We start from the raw sequence: 18,972 nt of genomic DNA, 5'->3' as shown, positions 1-18,972 counted from the left end.
TATGGGGCTTCTGGCTGCTACTCTCATGTGAATGATGGAATGAATGCTGCAGCATGATGTTATTTAAAATTAAACCACACACAACTGCTTAAACCAGACTTAAAACATTCTTGTATTGTAATTCTTGTAAAGTTATGCTACAGTAGCAGCTGGGAGTGGCTGACAAGAATCAGAGCCCTGTTGTACGAAAGCACTGCACAGATGTGCAGTAAAAAGACAGTCACTCTCCAAGAACTCCCAACTGAGAGTGCAGATTTCTGTGAATAGTTACTGCTACAGTGGGTGGCAGCAGCTGCAGTTCCTCAACATCACCAAGCCGGGCTGGGCTAAGAGTACAAAGTTAGACTGGAAACCAGGTGTATATTTGTAATAGTGACGGTAATCAGCAGTTGGAACAAATTATCAAAGGTTGTGGTGGATCCTTCACCACTGGCAATTTTAAAATCAATATTGGATGTTTCTCCAAAAGATCTGCTGCTCTAGTTCAACAGTAGTGAGTTCAGGGAAGTTCTCTGACCTGTGTTATCAAGGAGGCCAGACTAGATCCTATCTGTCCCCTCTGGCCTTGGAAGCGCTGAATCTAAGGGTGGAGGTGGGAAAAGCTGGCCAGGTCAGAGGCCCTGGTGGTGCAGCGATCAGGCTTGGCTGGGTTAGGGACCGTGATGGTGGGGGAGGGTCAGGCCCAGCTCTCAAGCTTGCCAGCTTTTTGTTTTAAAATGTCTCTATTTCTCTTTGGCCTTTGTGCCAGCCCGAGCCCTGGGAGCCCTCCTCTCTGGTGGGGAAAGGGTCGGTCTCCCTCCTGTGCTGTGCAGCCTCACCGCTAGGGTAAGAGCTGCACCTGGCAGTTCCCCACGTCCACCCCTCCTCTCCCCCCTGCAGGAGGGGGGAATAGCTGTTGTATCTGCAGAGCACCAGGGGCAGCTGCCTAGCCTGCAGATTCCCGTTCTCTACTGCCACCCCCAGTTAATGGGGGGCAAATTGAATTGCTGGATGCAAGTAGCAGGTAAGCACCAAGGCTATGCACATCGCAGGCCCACAGAGGTGTGGAAGCTCCCGTAGTGCTGCTAACTGCTGCCCAGAGGCAGCCTGCCTCTCGGGGGAGAGCACTGGAGAAGGCAGCCACGCCATCTCAAGCACAGCCTGCACCGGGGAGTGTCCTTGCTGCAGCGCAGAGCAGTGGCGGAGCATGCAGCACAGCTGGGGCCCACTGCAGAAAGAGCCTTTTGTTTTGCTGTGTTGTTAAGCCCCACTGACAATGGCAGCCCCTCTCCAGCTCGCACACTTGGCCCTGCCTTGGCCAGCACACCGACTCTTTTCTCTTGGGCTGCACGTGGGCACTGAGCTGGGGGGGTTATTCTTTCCGTAGTAAACTGATTGGCTGTGTTCCTTGCCGTTACTCCCTGCAGGCGTACGAGTGGGCGCTGGAGGGGATGCGACACCTAGCCTGCGTCAGCATGGAGGACTGCAGCTCCCCAGAGCACTCGGCAGCAGTGATAAAGTGTTTGGAAAGTTACAAGGGGCAGCACCCGGAAATCAACGACGCCAAGTTCCAGGAGATGAAAGAGCTGGCCTGTGAGCTGAAGAGCGACAAAGGGCTGAAGCAGTGGAAATTTGCATGGTCCAAGTGTCAGGAGACAAAACTGGTCTTTGAGAAGAAGCTGGAAGCTGCCCTGAGAACACAAAGGTCTCTGCTCTCTGAGCAGAAGCCAGGTGAGCGGGAGCCCTGCAGGCGCGGCAGTGAGGGTGGCAGGTTGTCCCACAGGAGGCACTCCGAGGGAGCCTTGCCTGGGCTGTACCCGGACAGGAGTCACAGTGTGTCCCATTTCTACAGCAGGCCAAATCGTTCTCCTGGGTGGAGCAGGGAAAACGCTCTCTCACAGTCCCTGAGCAGCTCGGGGGAGGTCAGTGTTGGGGAAGAATTTATCTCCCAAGCTGCGCCCGGCTTGAGTCCCCCCTTGAGCAGGGTTTCTTGTAGTACGGTGGCCTGCGAGGCTCCAAAGCTGCCGTGCGACATGCCCGAGGAAAAGTCAAACCTGGAGAGCATTTTGGAAATTCTTGAGGCGAATTCATCCTGCTCCTCCACATCTGCTGCCAGGAGGCCACCCTCCAAGAGGATGCTGAAAAAGGCCCAAAGCTTTGATGTGCCCTGCGGTGAGAGCTTGCGCACCAGCTGCCAGAGGACTCTGAGTGAGCCGGCCAGACATGGCAACACAGGCGTCTTCATTAAGGGGCTGGAAGTGAGCAGCACTGAGCTGGTGGACAGGACTCACACGGCCTGGCAGCAGGCTGCTCACAGCTGGGCTGCACCCTGCCTGCCGGAGGAGCCGAAGAGCTATAGCTCCACGCCAGAGGCCAAGAGCTGGGGCAGGTAGGTGACTCCTTCTCACAGCCCATGTGCAGGGGCCAGGCAGGCGTGGAGGGGATGGTGATCATTGTGTCTAGTGAGGCAGGAAGCAGCACTCCTGCTGATGCAGGTACTGAGTGCATAACCTCCGCCACTGGGCAAGTCTTGAGGGGGAGACAGGCCCCATGGGATGAGGAGGCTGAGACACACAGCGCTGTCCTCTGGGCAGCTGAGTCAGGGAGGAGTCTCCACCTTCCATCACACACTGTCCAGCGATGTCCCCCTTGTGAGGAAGGAGGGGAAAGTGCTGTCACTGGGCAGGGGAAGGAGTCTCTAACTGGGCAACAGCTAGTTTATTGGCATTAAAGAGGACGAGCTCATTTTAATTTTGCAAATGCACAAGTGGTACAATAAAGGTGGGGGAAATGGGGCAGCCATTTGCTGGGGATAAAGAAACACTAGGAACAAAAGCCTTTCCCTGGTAAGCATTAGACTCCAGGCTTCCATTTTCAACAGGGTTGACACATCTTCTTGCAGCATTTTCCCCTGAGGGATGCCCAGAAAGGGAAGGGGGTTGGTGAGAAAGGGGTCTTAGGATCTAGGTCCTCCCGAAGTGGTTCAGGGTGCTGTGACATACCAGGATACAATCCAGACAAGTGGAGGGCTGTGTCACCCCTGCTCAGGAACCGGGGTGCTTTGCAATGCCTTATGGTTGTAGCTCCCAACCTGGATTGCTCGCAAAAGCTCCCAGATGTGTCTGTGTGTAACTGCAGCCTGCCAGTCACACCCTGGCTCCCACCAGCCTTGGTTATCCTGCAGGGTGACCCGAGTTCACTCCCAGTTCTGGACTTTCCCCAGAAATGTATATCTTGTACTGCCCAGCCCTCTGCTGGACAGTACAGATATAGTACATCTGTTATTCCATTAAGGGAAGAATATACACTAGTCTGTTATCTTAAATAGAGTTATCCAGCCACTTTAACTTAAACATACTGGATTAGATAAAATAATAAAACAAATTTATTAATTTCAGAGGGTGAGATTTTAAGCAAGTACAAACAGTGAGGCATAAAAATCAGAAATGGTTACAAGAAAAATAAAAATAAAATGCTTTCTAGTGCCTAACTTAACCTATATTAGATTCAAGCAAAGTTTCTCACCACATGCTTCCAGACATGTTACTGCCCAAACTCTTCAGGTCAGGACCTGTCCCCCAGAGTCCAACAGGCTGCATTTCCAGCTGAGACTCAGGAAACAGGCGGTCTGTGGGAAGAAGGAGACTCCATGCTCTTTCTTTGCTAAGATGCAGATCTTTTTGTCACTGTCTCCATTTCTTGCTAAAGTCTGGCCACTTGGTAGTAATGGCCTTTGCTGTAACCTGGCTGGGACATCAGCTTGCTCCATCTTTGAGAAACTGATTTAAACACTCCACCGACTTACCTAGAAAACACACTTCAGCGAGCTGATTTCAGCTGATGTTCATAACTTCACATATAATGTTGCTCTCTGCACTTTACCATGATGTTCCTGATCAGCAAGCTGAGTTTTCAAATGACACCTCACGCAGCAGGCCTTGTACAAAGATGATTACAATAGTGTGTCAGGTGTGAAAACATGGGTGTGTTCTGTCACTTGAGGAAGGGGACTGAGGATTTGGGCCCCCCCAAAGTGGTTCAGGGCACTCTGGCCCACTGCCAGACCTGCTACCTACGTGTAGCATGTCTTGCTACTGCATCAGCCAAGGCCAAAAGGGAGGATCTTAGCTGCCTCTGGCCAAGTTGAGAGGCCTCCCATGCTGCCTGGCTTTCTGCAGGTAGGCTGGTCCCCTGAAAGCTGCTGAAGGAGGAGCAATCCCAGAGACCTTGCAGGGTGCTCAGAACAATTCCTGGTGGTGGCCAGGCAAACAATTGACTTTGCTCTGCGAGGCAACGCTGAAGCTAATGCTGGCAAAGAGCCCCTGTCCCTGGGCTTTGACTTCTGCTCCAGCACCCATGTCTTTGAGACTTTCTGCAACTGAATCGAGGGGGAAGCTGAGCTTCACCCAGGCGAGCAGGAAGATTTGATGTAATCATGGGCAATACAATGTGCTGGGAGCAGGGGCTGTGCTCTGGCCCATGTGATGTCCTCTGTATGTAAAGGGAGCTGAAACCTTCTCATAAGGAGCAGCCCAGGGCTGGCATGCTTGGCTGTTCCGAGAGCCCCTCTGGTGCCCTGAACAGCACATAGCCTAGTGGATGTGAATCTGTCCATAGGGAGTGGCAGAGCTGGAAAACTGCTGCCCAGTGAAGACTTTCCCATTCAGCCTGATGAGGGATGGAGTCCAAACTTCTGGGCTGTGCACCTGCTGTCCCCCGTAGGTACGGTGCATGGCACAGGGAGCGCCTTTACCAGGAGCCTTCTGCCTCCCATCATAAGAACATAAGAACAGCCAGACTAGGTCAGACCGATGGTCCATCTAGCCCAGAATCCTGTCTTCTGATGGTGGTCGAGGCCAGGTGCTTCAGAGGGAATGAATGGAATGAATTGAGTGATCCATCCCCTGTCATCCACTCCCAGATTCTGGCAGTCAGAGGCTAGGGTCACCCCGAGCACGGTTTTGCATCCCTGACCATCTTGGCTAAGGGCCATTGATGGACCTATCCTCCGTGAACTTATCTTATCCTTTTTTGAACCCCTCTGGCAATGAGTTCTACAGGTTGGCTGTGCGGTGTGTGAAGAAGTACCTCCTTTTGTCTGTTTGAATCCTGCTGCCTATTAATTTCATTGGTTGACCCCTGGGTCTTGTGTTATGTGAAGAAGTAAATAACACTTTCCTATTCACTTTCTGCACACCATTCATAATTTTATAGACCTCTATCATATCCCCTAGTCATCTCTTTTCCAAGATTAACAATCCCAGGCTTTTTAATCTCTCTTCATATGGAAGCTGTTCCATACCATTAATAATTTTTGTTGCCCTTCTCTGTACCTTTTCCAATTCTAATAGCAATTCTTATAGCTTTTTTGAGCTGAGGTGACCAGAACTGCACACATTATTCACGGTGTGGGCATACCATGGATTTATATAGCGGGGTTATGATATTTACTGTTTTATTAGCTGTCTCTTCCCTAATGGTTGGTAATATTGTGTTAGCTTTTTTGATGGCTGCTGCACATTGAGCAGATGTTTTCAGAGAACTATCCACAGTGACTCCAAGGTCTCTCTCTTGAGTGGTAACAGCTAATTTATACTCCATCGTTTTATATAGATAGTTGGGCTTATGTTTTCCAATGCACATTACTTTGCATTTATCAACACTGAATTTCATCTGCCATTTTGTTGCACAGTCACCCAGTTTTATGAGATCACTTTGTAAATCATCGCTGTCAACTTTGGACTTAACTATCTTGAGTCATTTTGATTCATCTGCAAATTTTGCCACTTCACTGTGTGTGACTTTTTCCAGATCATTTATAAATATGTTGAACAGCACTGGTCCCAGTTCAGACCCCTGGGGGACACCACTATTTACCTCTCTCCATTCTGAAACTGACCATTTATTGCTACCATTTGTTTCCTATCTATTAACCACTTACTGATCCATGAGATGACCTTCCCTCTTATCCCATGACCGCTTACTTTGCTTACGACCCTTTGGTGAAGGACCTTGTCAAAGGCTTCCTGTAAGTCCAAGTACACTATTATATCCAGCTGAACCCCAGGCCCAGAGAAGAGGCTGACGCAGTGGCCATTGAGCAACTTCCTTTCTCCATGGTCTGGGCAGGTGGGTCCCCGGTGCCACTTCCTTTGTGCGGGGGCCGCCTGTGTCAAGACCAGGCGTCTGATCTAGCACAGCAAATGCCATGTTCCTCTCAGTCTGGTTGGCCGGAATGGCATGGCTGTGAGCCCGTGGAGCAGTGCCCCGTGCACTGACTTGTCACAGATGGCAGCAACAGCCTCATCTCCCTTTCCCAGCGCAGTCATTTCCATTGCCTAACTGTCCCAGCACTAGGGGGGAGCACTGGCCTGGCCAAGGCTGATGGGATGTAGGCTGGAAGGAGGAAGCAGCTGGTAATATGACCCCTGCTGAGGGCATCAGTTGCAGGACCCTGCTTGGGTTTTTGCTGCTCCCTCCTGGATACCCACCCGAGCACTGCTGTAAGGGAAAGGAGTGGGGGTGAGGGTGAAGCAGGCAGGAAGAGTTAGTTCCCCACTGAAAGTTAAATCAACTAGCAAAAGCTAAAAAACAACTGCACCTGCTCCCAAAAGAGTCTCTCCATAGTCCCAGTCCCCTCGGGGTGCAGAGAAGAAGGGACCCTGCCAGCACCTCTGCTCCCTGCTGGCTAGTGGGCCAAGGCAGTGGTGGAGCCCTCTACTCACTTCATTTGCTCCCTCGCCCAGGCCCCAGGTTCTTAGTATCGTCCCAGTCAAGAGATGCCCAGACATGAGCAGTGTTGTAGGTGCAGTCACGTTGTAGGAGAGACACGTAGAAAGGCCCATCCCTCCGTGCTCGGTGCTGTGATGTCTGTGAGTGGGAAGCCATGTCTGCTCTCCCTCATGGCTCTTTGGTGTGCTGCTCTCATTGAGAGGTATTTGGATCATTCTCCCCACGGAGAACCTTTCCATGCAGAGTCTCTTGTTCTGTTCCTTCTGCCCATCTGTGTGATGCCCTCCTGCATCCTGGGGCCCTGAAGACTTTCATTTGCCTTTCTAGTTACTTCACTGTCTGTTACATTGTCCAGACAGTATAGCAGTCTGAGTAGTAAAGACCTTGATAGCATTCATCACCATGTATTTTTGACAGGTTTCCACACCCCCTTGTGGCTTATCTCCTGCCCTCCGATCCCTGTTTCCCATCTTGTACATGTTTGGCGTTGTCAGCCATTTTGAAAAAAAATTGTATTGGGGCCTCTGAGGGGCACTTGTGTGCCTGTGTTTGGACATGTGAAGTCTGCGTTTTGAGAGAAGAAAAGGTTTTGGAGAGAGAAAGTTTTTTAGGAAAAATAAGGGTTATTTTGAAAGAAAGCAGCAAGAGAGGCTGTGTCACAAAGCCCAGGGTATTAAAGAGAAAAAATAAGGGTTAGTTTGAAAGAAAGAGAACAATTAAAGAACAGAGTAAAAAATAAAGCAGCAATAGAGCAACACACTGTAGAGAGGAGCAGCTTACCCCAGCGGCTGCCTGTAGGGAAATGCCACCAATTCCGGGGGTGGTGCACCTTAGGGGCAAACCACGCCTCTTGGTCAGGCCAGTCAGGAGCTGTTCTAAAGCTATGTCATAGAATGCATTGTCCTGAACCAATCATGGCTAAATAAGTTTGATGTTTTATACGCAGGGCAGGAAGAGAAGTCTTCAAAAAAGCTCACGTCTGTAAAACTGACCATTTTTTGTTTGAAAGCCCCAGCTCCTGGTGGAGACACCTGGCCCCCTTTAATAGTTGGGCATCTGTGAGTTTTTCATTTGATAAGAGAGCCAGAACACGCCCAGCAAAACACAGGTTGTTTCCCTGGTTATTTAAATCAATTAAATGTTTGGTTTTTTTCAATGATTTTACTGTACGTGATAGTCTTTAAGGGTCTAACAACCCCACCTCCACCTGCCCTGTTTCTAATAATTGTGACAACCAGCCATAGCATACCGGTCCCCGCGATCTCTGCGGTACTCTGCAATATGCCTTATGCAATATGCCTTATCCAGTGTCTCACACGTTCCAAATACTCCTCAGGAGGTGCATTATGGGTGGGAGATTCTGCTGCTTTAGAAGTGAGGGCTGCGGGGGTCGCTATCCATTTCCCTTTCTTAGCTGGGGGGGGGGGGGCGTCTCTTTAAAAGCATTCTGGCTTTTTTCAAGTTTCTTTGCTAAAAGCCTCCTTCATCTTTTAGATCTCTCTCACTTTTTTCCCAACCACTCTACATTTTTAGGCTTCATGTTTAGTCACATCCATCCTTCACCATTTACCACTTTCTCCAATTTTACTATCATTGCCTGTGTTTCTGTTATCTTTTGGTTTAAGGCCTCCCTCTCTTCTGGAAAACATTGCTTTTGAAATGCATCAAGAACTAGCTTTGAAAACTTTTTCTCTGTTGAACAGACGGGCAAGCATTGAGACGTGCAATAAGAGACGTGCAAGCATTAAACAGCTCATCACAAACAGCAGTTGTTGCAATAAGACCAGCAGATGGCGTGTGTTGTTCTGAATAACTCCTTTCTCCCACTTACCCGCATCCCTGGAAACTGGAGTTGTTACGGGCTTGTTTATCTGTGCCTTTTTTAAAGGTGTCTGCTTTGATCTTTCTTCTTGTAGGATAACACTGAATAAGTCTGCCAATACACATCAATAAGATGTTTTAAAAACATAAACCTGCCTCCTCGAAAGAAATCCTGCGTGTGCTTTTTTAGTAACAATCATTTTAAGTAAAAGCAAGCAAAAGCAAGGAAAAAAGGGAGGGGGAGAGGGATTTTTTTTTAAATCACTATCAAAAGCCGCACAGCCTGTTTTTAACCCCTGCCTATGTCTTTCAAAATCTTTACACCTAGGGAGTAGAATGCGTTGTTTTAAATTTGTATACTGCTTCCAGGAAAAGACAATTATTTCAAACTCATATTACAAAAAAGAACACCCCATCCCGTCTTCTGTAATGTCAGGAAAAACTATCATCTGTTGATTTTTGACTTCTATCTTGGTCTAGATTAAAAAATAAAAACTTTAAAAACAATTCTTTCAAGAATAAGCCATAATTCTGAAACGTGTTAAACATCTTACCAAAATGTATAATCCTTCTAGTGCGGATTGTGATATTTCAAGGAAAAAGGCTTTGCCCTATTTAAAATAAAAGGTATTATTTTTTGCTAAACACCACACATGCATAAAAACCATGGTGATACACACAAAATAGTATTGTCTGTTACCGTGTCGTTTCTCCCCATGATGGTAGAAGTCTTGTGTCAGCAATATTTCTTTGAATGCTACTGAATATTTTCTCTAGTTACAAGCCTAAACCTGTTTTTAAAAAAGGTGATTGGGATGGTTTGAGGGCCCTGAAAATTAATTTTTACAAAGTCATTTCTTTGAATAACCAACGTGTGGGGGTCAGTTTTTACCTACCTCCTTCACACATTTTTTCTTCTAGGAAAAAAGAAGGGGGCCTGCTGTTACATCATCTTTCTTCTTTAAACTTCTTCTTTTATGTATTAAGAACATTTAAACAGTTAAAAACATGTTAAATATCCTTTATTTTTATTGTAAATGGTAACTGTGCTTTTGTTGCAAAAGTTAAAAGCTTCTGAAGAAGCTTGCTGCTTCAAATAGGCCTCACTGCATACAAAAGAGGTCTTACATTTTATTCAAAAATAACCAATGTTAAACTTCATTTAATATGACAGCAAAAGTGCTAAATGGAGAGGGGGGGGGGGGCGGAGTCAGGAACAGTGGGGTTGGGTGTTTCTTTCTTCAAATATTCAGGCAGTCACAAAGCCAAGGCTTCACAGCTTCCAGTAACAAGAGAAAGGGAATATTTTCTTACTCCTTTTGCAGTCACAAAGCCATGCTTTTTGTCTTTTAAAATGTTTATAAAATATAGCTTTATTCCTGTTATTTAATACTTTACAAAAACTAAATTAAAAGTCAATTTCCAGCAAAACGTTAAGTAAATGGAATAAGGAAGCTTAATATTAAATTTTTTCACAAGTGTCTTTAACAAAACTAAATCTGTTTTTTAAAACTTTCCTTCCTTTAAATTTTAAAAAATAGCCTCTTTTACATAAGCTACATTAATTTTAAAGAGTTATTTCTTTGAAAAACCAGGGTCAATATTTATCTATCGCCACACAGTTCTGCTAGGAAAAAAAGGAGAGAATGCGGACCGGGCTGTTACATAATTTCTCTTCTTTAAACTTCTTATTTTATAGATTAAGGCCATTTAAACAGTTAAAAACCTGTTAAACATCTTTTATTTTTATTGTAAATTGTAACTCTGCTTTCACTGTGAAAGTTAATAGCTTTTTAAAAAGCTAGCTGCTTCAAATAGGCCTCACTGCATAAAAAAGAGGTCTTACATTTTATTAAAAATAACCAATGCTGTTTCATTTTTTCAAAGAATTAAGAAACAGAAAAAGTCTGGAACGTGTGGAGAAACTTTCTCTTAACACTTCAAATTACTTTTATAAACTGGCTGTTTCTAAGGGTTAGGGTTAGAGTTAGGGTTTTTTAACCCTGGGGATTTTTTTCTCTTTATTTTACATTTAGAAAATGTGCCTCTTTTGTTCCTTTAGGCACTTTAGAAAACAAACAAGTATGGGGTGGGGGGTTCTTTTGAAATTTTTCATATTATACTATTTCTTCACAATTTACATTCCTGTAAACAAGAATTTTTTTACTATGTATGTCTTTTAGACTAAAATCTTTGTGCAATTATTTAGTTATGGAAATCAAGTAAACTTAGCATCTCTTTAGGCTTACATTATTTTATTGTAAGCCTGTGCTTTTGCTGCAAAAGTTAACAGCTTTTAAAAAAGCTTGTTGTTTCAAATAGGCCGCACTGCATACAAAAAGTCTTTATGTTACATCTCATTCAAAAATAACCAATGCTGATTTTTCATGTTAAACTTTTAAATCTGTTTTAAAAAAAACTTTATTTGATATGAAAGCAAAAGTGTTAAATGGCAGGAAGAAAAGTTAGGAGGGGAGGGGAGGGGAGGTGGGTTAGGGGTCTGTTTCTTCCCATAACCAGTGTGCAGTTTATTTTACATTTTCAAAACAGTTAGAAAGGGGTCTTCTTGGTGGTAAAATATTAGCTTTTCCTGTAAAATTGAAAAAAGTTTTTGTATAAGCTGCTTTCTTAGTGTCATCCAAAATAAGGAAGCTTGATACAACTTTCATATGTATCTTTCTCTCCTGGTACAAAACTAAATACAAAAATTTACAAGCCTGTTCTGCTTATCTTTGGGGGGGAAGTGTTAACTCTTTTACATAAGCAGTTTTGTATAATTTCTTTAGGTAAAACTTTAACAGCCTTTAAAAAGTTAGGCTGTTGGGGGAAAACAGCCTTCTTATCCATTGTTTTACATTTTGTGTAATTTCTTTACAGAAGTTTTTAAAAGCCTGGTTTGTGGGGGGTGTTTGTTTGTTGGTTTGTTTTTTGTTTTAAACCAGCCTCTTGGTACAAAAACAATGTATTCCCTGACATAGCTGTAGAACAGCTCCTAATTGGTCCGGCTGAGAGGCATGGTTTGCGCTTGAGGCTCACCTCCCAGAATAGTTACCATCTCTCTCACACACTCTCGCTCTCTCTCTCTCTGCCTGTCCCTGTTCAATAGCCCAGGTTTTCTTGTTGCTTTAAAACTTTTTCTTGTCTCTTTCTCAGCCCTATGCTCTGTAAGTGACACAAACTCTCTTGCTGCTTTTTCTCTTTTTATTTCAAACTAACCTTCTTTCTAAAATCTTTTTAAGCACTTCTTAAAACCCTCTTTGCTCTTCTATCTCCTATATGGTGCTCACTGTCTTTTCTCCTCTTCTCTCTTTACCCGAGCCTCACTATACTTTCTCTAACCTAACAAAGAATTATTTCATTACAAAATACCCCTTTTTAATTTTTTTCTTTAATTTCTTTCTCTCCTTCAGCCTAACGTGTTCTGCTTTAAAAACTTTCTCTCAACCTAACAGAGAATTCTTTAAGTTCAAAGTAACCCTTTTCATTTTCTTTATTTCAAAATAACTAAGTAACTGTTTCTCTCTCCAAAACTTTTTCTGCTCTCAAAACTCAGGCTTCACATGTCCAAACACAGGCACACAAGTGCCCCTCGCAGGTCCCAGTACAAAAAAAATAATTTTTTTTTCAAATGGCCAGCAGCACCAAACATGTACAAGACCGGAAATGGGGATAACGGGGTGGGATATAAGCCACAAGGGGGCGTGGAAATCTGTCAAAAAATGCATGGTGATGAATGTTATCGAGGTCTTTATTACTAGTCTGTACTGGACCAGTCCAACAGTTCTGTCCATGGTGAGGACAGCCACACGTACACTAGGGAAGGGTACACTTGAGGAGGGAACCCAAGTGCCTGCAGAGCCTGTGCCAGAGCCAGCACTGCCAAGACACTCCTTCCCCACTGAGATTTTCTTCCTTTGCAGCAAACTGCGGCACATCATAGATGAGATGGTGACCACAGAGCGGGAGTATGTGAGGTCTCTGTGTTACATCATCGAGAGCTACTTCCCCGAGATGGAGCGCTTGGACCTGCCTCAGGACCTGAGAGGGAAGCGCAGCGTCATTTTCGGAAACCTGGAGAAGCTCTATGACTTCCACAGTCAGTACTTCCTGCGGGAACTGGAGAGCTGCTGCAACCACCCTCTGCGGGTCAGCCACTGCTTCCTCAGACATGTAAGACATCTGCGTCCATCTGGCCAACTGTCTGGCTGGCCTGGTTCCCTGATGGGCATTCCAGCTGGGCATTGTCTGTGTGGTCTGGTTGGTCACCTGCTCACTGTGACTATGAGCTCAGACGGTGGCACTGCCCACAAGGTGGGAAGGTGTTCACTGGAGAGCCTGTCCCCGGGGGTCTGACCCAGAGCTGGCCCGTGTTGGAACAGGATTCTGAGCTCCAGAGTAATGCAGCCCAGGTTCCTGTTACAAGACTCACTCCGAAGCCCAGCAGAGCTGTCCGGAGCAATACATTTGCTGATCTTGAAGGAGTTGTCTCGTGTTAACGCAGGGAGTGACTAGAGCCTGTTCTCATCTGTGTGCAGGGTTCTCTCTGTAAGAGACACGTGGTTTTGTGATCATACAGGGGATGATCAGCACAGGTTCATGCAGCCAAGTCTGAGCTGCCAGGTCCAGTACCCTAAGGTCTCCAAGGCCCAGCACAGGGGCTGGGAAATAGGGGGGAGCATTGCCAAGGCTCCTGTTTTTGAGCAGCGGTGACTGTGCAGCAGAGTTTTCCCTTTTGCTCGCCCTCAATGAAGACAGGGCCCCAGGTCCGGCAGAGCCGTGCATTGGATCTCAGTACCAAGTGAATGGCTACAACTGTCCCGGGCTGATTTCCTAGGCTCTGATGTGTGCTCACTACTTCTGCTCCCCTTTTAGCACTTCTCTCCTCCGTGTTTTCTATCCATTTCATGAACATCTCTCCCCGTTGCCAAGCTCAGTGCATACATTACAGCCCCTGGTGTTCCCATGGCGACAGGGATGCCCAGACGGTGTGATGGCTGGGCTCAGGCCCCCAGGCCTGGGGAATCAGGCTTCCCAAGGCTTGTTGGCTGGCTCCTGCAGCCTGAGAAGGAATACTGAGCTTTGTACACTCGCCTGCCTTGACAGCTTCACCTGGGCCCTGAGGCAGTGGGCAGGGTAGGAAATGCTCCGTGGCTTTGAAGACCAGCTAGCGTTAAAGGTTCTGAGTTCCCATGAGAGCAGCACTCTCTCCAAGGCTTGTGTGCTTGGGAGTGGAGGCAGCCAGTGCGTAGCTCAGAGCTTGCACTCAGGGCAGCTCTGCCGATACTGGGGAAGGGTAGATGCTGCATGTTCATTAAGGGACGTTTCCAGGGCAACAGGATCTTTGCTCCTTAGAGTCCGTCTGCACCTGTGGCTCATCCTTCGTCTGTGACATCAGATGGGGAAGGAACTGCAGGAGCAGATGGTCTCTAAGGGTCTGTCTACACTGCAATTAGCCACCACGGCTGGCTCATTCCAGCTGATTCTGGCTTGCGGGGCTTGGGCTGTGGGCTGTTTAATTGCAGGGCAGACTTCCAGGATCGGGCTCTAGGACCCTGCAAGGTGGAAAGGTCCCAGAGCTCAGGCGACAAAAGTCTAAATTGCAATGAAACAGCCCAACAGGCCCAAGTCAGCTGGCACGGGCCAGCCGTGGGGTGTTAATTGCAGTGCAGACGGAGATCCTCTGCTCTTGGACGTGGCTATAATAACGAGGCACAATGTGGGATTGGTTCAAGGAGCATCGGCTCTAAAGCAGAGCTGTTTTGGGACAACCTGTTTCCCTCTCTGCCAGGCCCATAACGCTCTCTGCTGTATCTCTTTACATTCGTGTTCAGCGGAGGCTGGAGGGGTCTGCAGGCCACCCAGTCCACAGGACTCCAGGCAAGGGGCAGAAGGGAGGTTTTGAGGGGAACCAGCAAACAACCCTGTCTGCCATAATGCTGACATGGAGCTGAAGGAGTTCCCCATGGTCCTGGTGAGGTCCCAGGAATCTATAAGGAGAGTCCTCCGCCCAAGTTAGCAAATGTGCACAGGCCCAGTGCAGCCAGTTAAAGTCCGGGGCCCTGGGCCAGTTGGTTTGGAGACTCTCCGCAGCAATCCTCTGTAAAGGGAATGGGGTCACATGACAACAAGGCCTTGCATTTGCTCCGGTGAAAGCTGCACAGCTGTGGAGTGCAAAGCATTCTTCAGGGGCCTCTGTTTCTGTTGCAGAAGGATCAGTTTGGGATGTATGCATTATACAGCAAAAACAAACCCAAATCCGACTCGTTGCTGGCCAGCCGTGGGAACACGTTCTTTAAGGTAAATCCCCGGCGCCCTGAGCCCAGATCAGTGCTCCACAGGGTTGGGTTTGGGGCCCTCCTGATCTGCTTAAAGAAACACAGCCCCTGTTCTGGACACAGGCTACTGTCTTTGTGCTGGGCTGGAGAAGATGGGCTCTGCTGGGTCCACGGAATGGTCTCCCACCATTGCCTGGTTCACACAGTGTGATGAGCTGGGTGAGAAGGGGGCTGGAATGCAGAGTTGCTAGGTGGCTGCTCTGAAGAGGGCTCTGCCTTGGAAAGAGGCCCAGCAAACAACTGCTTCCTCTTTATTAGTCCCTCTGCACTTCCTAGCTTGCTCTGTCCCTTCCTGTGGCTTACAGAACCCTAGTGATCAGCAGACTCCAGTGGCGAATGTTTGGCGATGTCAACGATCCATTAGTCCCAGCCCCGGGGTTTGGGGCAGCAGGGCCCCCACATGGGGGGGGGAGGGTACACTTTACCGGGGCCTGGAGGCCCTAGGGGGCCCAGCCCAGGCTGCAACCCCCATTACCATAATGAAAAAAAATGCCATGTATGTATGGGATGAGGGATTGTGATATGTGTGTGGGAGGGGGCCCACGTTACAGGTTTGTACAGGGCCCTGTGGGACCATGGAGCCCTTGCCATGACACAGGAATAGCTGCCGGGGGGAGGCTGCCGCTAACACACCCCGCTCTGCTCATCAGTTTTCTCGGTGGGTCTCAGTTCAAGCAGGTGCAACTGGGGGATAAAATGGATCTAGCCTCCTACCTACTGAAACCCATCCAGCGCATGAGTAAGTACGCCCTGCTGCTGAAGGATCTGATCAAGGAGTGCAGCGAGGCCCAGGAGCAGGAGCTGGGCTACCTCCGAGCAGCCGAGGAGATGGTGAAGTTCCAGCTTCGGCACGGCAACGACCTGCTAGCCATGGACGCCATCCGAGATTGCGACGTACGTGTGGGATCGGCGCGTTCTCCCTCTCCCTCTGCTGGGGGTTCATTTTGCCCTCCACAGCTACACCCAGCATCATGTGGGGATAGGATCCCACAGCCCATCTGGGACTGGCAGAGGACCTGTCCCTGGGAGGAGGTGCTGAGCCCCCCCCATCAGAAGTCAAAGACTCCATCAGTTCAGCTACTGCTGCAAACTGGGAGGCTCTCGGTGGCATAGGTGGATGGAAGAATTCTTCTGTCAACCTCGCACAGTCTACACGGGAACTTGGGTCAGCTTAACTACACCGCTTGGGGGAGCAGTGTCACCCCCCTGAGTGACATAGTGACACTGACCTAATTTTCTAGTGTAGACCAGGCCTCAGCCACATCATCGAGCTCCTGGCTGAGTGTCAGAGGTGGTTGGTGCCCTGCGATGCAGTCCCTGCTTCCTGGGCAGTGGTGCGTAGCCCTGGCTGAGCCGCCTGATCCTCCCTGCCAGGGTGGGAGAGGTGCAGACTGGCATGCACAGAGTGACCTGTCCAGGATTTCCCCTGCCAGCACCATGGGTCTGAGCGCAGACTTTCTTCCCAGCAGGAGTGCGGGATGCAGAGATCCTGCATGGTGGCCATCACTCCTCAGGGTTCCAGCCAGCCGGGTCGGCATTACTACTAACAGCCCCTCTCCCCAATGATCCAGTAACATTGTGTCCCAGAGTCCCAGGGCTGGTCTGTGCCCCCGCCTGCGGCCAGTCCCCTGGGAATGCCCTGTTAGTGTGCGGGCCCAAAGGACCCACCCGTTCCACCAGGGCAGACCTGTGGCCTCCAAGACGCTGAGACGGGCTGTTGGTACCAATGACCCCGTCTGTGTTCCTGTCTCCCTCCAGCAAATCCAGCCCAGCCAGACTCCTGCAGGGGGCCTACGCTGTCCCCTCAGGGCGCAGTCCCCTTCTCTTTGCAGTCACACAGGCAGCCTCCAAAACATGCTACCGTTGACTGGTCCCCTGGCTACAGAATCTGAACGTCCTGGGGTTAGCCCAGAGAGGCAGAAGTGAAGCCATAGTCCAGCCTGGCTAAGTCGGTGCCAGGATAGGCCAGCCAAGCTGTGATGAACTCTGGCTCTCCCGTTGCTCCCCTTTGTCTCCCTAGATCTGGGCTCCTGAGTCCCTCCAAAAAGCCCCCTTCCTTCAGTCACCTGGCGGCCTGTACTCCAGCTCCCTTCCCAAGTCCCACCTGTTGCTGGGGTTTCCTGCTCTTAGGTGTTGATCGTTCAGACCTTGCGGCATCTCTTCGTCCCATTGGCCCCTCGGTTGATTTGGGTTGGTTTGAGTCAGTTACTTAATGACTTTCTTCATTCCCTCAGACAGCGAGGTGACTCACACCTCCTGCGCTGTTCCAGGAGCAGTGTTAACCCTTTCCCACAAACGGTAGCAATGCCACACACGGAGGGAAACCGAGGCATGCCCAGGATTCATAAAAATATTACAGAAAATTCCCATTCCATCACACATTCCCCTTGATAAGGAAGAGAGGCCCTGCAGATACCACCAGACCTGCCATGCAAGTGGCTGCCAACCCTGACTCTTGTAGGAGAACATTCTCCCAAGCAGAGGGCCAGCCAGGTCTTGGTATTGCTTACAGCCCATTTAAGTACTATTTAGAGGGCTCGAGTGGTGCCTACAACTTGTGCTGGCCTCTCTGTGGGGTGAATGTCACCCTTAGTGCATTGTATCTCTCTTGGGATCCTTGCTTCCTGGGTGAAGCAAGGAAGGTTCCTCTTTTGAATCTCCCCATCTTCCTCTCTGCAAATCCCCTTCCTCAGCCATCTATAGCTGCAGCATCTCACCAGCAGTCAGGACGCGGGGACCAGGCTGTCTCAATAGTCAGTTCCCTGCTCTCCGCACGCAGCCTGCCCCTCTGCAGCTGCTGGTCCCACGCGATTCAGCTGCGGGCCCTGTTTTATTGGTGTTCTCTGCGGGCAGGTGAACCTCAAGGAGCAGGGGCAACTGATGCGGCAGGACGAGTTCACCATTTGGCTGGGCCGCAAGAAGTGCCAGAGACACGTCTTCCTGTTCGAGGACCTGATTCTCTTCAGCAAGCCCAAGAGGATCGAGGGGGGCTTCGACGTGTACATTTACAAGCGCTCGTTCAAGGTCAGAGGGGCGCTGTTTGCACATTGTTATTACTGACTATCGCAGGAGCACATCAGAGCCCAGTCCTGGGCCAGAGCCCCCCCCAGTGCTGGGCACAGGGCAGAGAGACGGTCCCTGCCCCAGTCTGGTCACAGTGCAGCAGACAAGAGACAAGAGGTGCAGACAGATGAGCTTCCCAAGGAGATGGCTTGCACCAGGGCATTGCTCTCACTCTGCTGGGCTGATGGAGGGCTGCCCCTAGCGCTGGGAGGGTGGCGCTGCAGTGCAGGGTGACAGGAGGGCCGGGGCTCAGCGGCCTTCTCTATAAGGGTTGTGTGGGTCGGGGGGCTGAATTCTCTCAGTGTCTCCAGGAGTGTTCTGGGAGCGGGCCGTGCTCCATGGCATGGGCTGGGAGTACCAGGGGGCGAGATCCAGCACAGACTGGGAAGTCGCTTCGGGCATGCACGGAGCAGTCACATACCTGGACTCAGCTCCTGCCTGCCCGGTGCCTCCCCCAGATCTTCCCCTTGCCCTACCCCCCACGCAGCCCCCATATCCTGCCTTCGCTCCGCTCCCCAATGCCACCTCAGTCCCCTCCCTCCCCCAGTGCTAGCCTCTCCACTCCTCCGCAATTGTAGCCCATGGATTATCTCCTAGAAAACCCTGCAGATCCTGCTCAGATTGGCCCCTCCATGGCCCCCTCTTCCCAGTGCCCCTGCAGCCCCCTGTGCATCCCAAGGCATTGCATGTTCCCTTCCCCCGCAGACTGCGGACATCGGCCTGACGGAGAACACCGGGGACAGCGGCCTGCGCTTTGAGATCTGGTTCCGAAGGCGGAAGTCCAGCGATACCTACGTCCTCCAGGCCAGCACGGCTGAGACCAAGCAAGTCTGGACCGAGGACATCGCCAAGATCTTGTGGCAGCAGGCCACCCGCAATAAAGGTGCGGCCCCTCCCCGGGGGACCTCAGTTCCTCGAGGGCGCACTGGGTACCTGGGCGTGGACGCTGCCCTCCGCTCTGATCCAGGGATCTGGTTCCTGGGAGCTTGGTGCAGCGGCTTGGCTGCGTGTGATGTGAAGTGATGATGCTCCCTAGCGCTTT

At 49.4% G+C, this 18,972-nt stretch overlaps 1 protein-coding gene across 2 annotated transcripts in view; it reads left to right on the top strand.

Moving 5' to 3' along the window:
* PLEKHG4 (pleckstrin homology and RhoGEF domain containing G4) overlaps nt 1–18,972 on the top strand; it is a 213,312-nt gene that overhangs the window by 184,056 nt on the left and 10,284 nt on the right. For both annotated transcript variants that reach the window (XM_067552805.1, XM_067552814.1), the window contains exons 14-19: nt 1,407–2,368; nt 12,453–12,702; nt 14,740–14,829; nt 15,537–15,761; nt 17,721–17,891; nt 18,636–18,813. In XM_067552805.1, coding sequence (XP_067408906.1) covers nt 1,407–2,368; nt 12,453–12,702; nt 14,740–14,829; nt 15,537–15,761; nt 17,721–17,891; nt 18,636–18,813 — 1,876 coding nt within the window. The remainder of the gene's footprint in view (nt 1–1,406; nt 2,369–12,452; nt 12,703–14,739; nt 14,830–15,536; nt 15,762–17,720; nt 17,892–18,635; nt 18,814–18,972) is intronic.

This window comes from Emydura macquarii, unplaced genomic scaffold (genome assembly GCF_026122565.2).
Source record: "Emydura macquarii macquarii isolate MOO-44397 ecotype Brisbane River unplaced genomic scaffold, CSIRO-AGI_Emac_v2 contig_295, whole genome shotgun sequence".
Lineage (NCBI taxonomy): Eukaryota > Metazoa > Chordata > Testudines > Chelidae > Emydura > Emydura macquarii.
The sequence above is the reverse complement of the archived record's forward strand: the minus strand, read 5'-3'. Positions and strand labels throughout refer to the sequence as shown.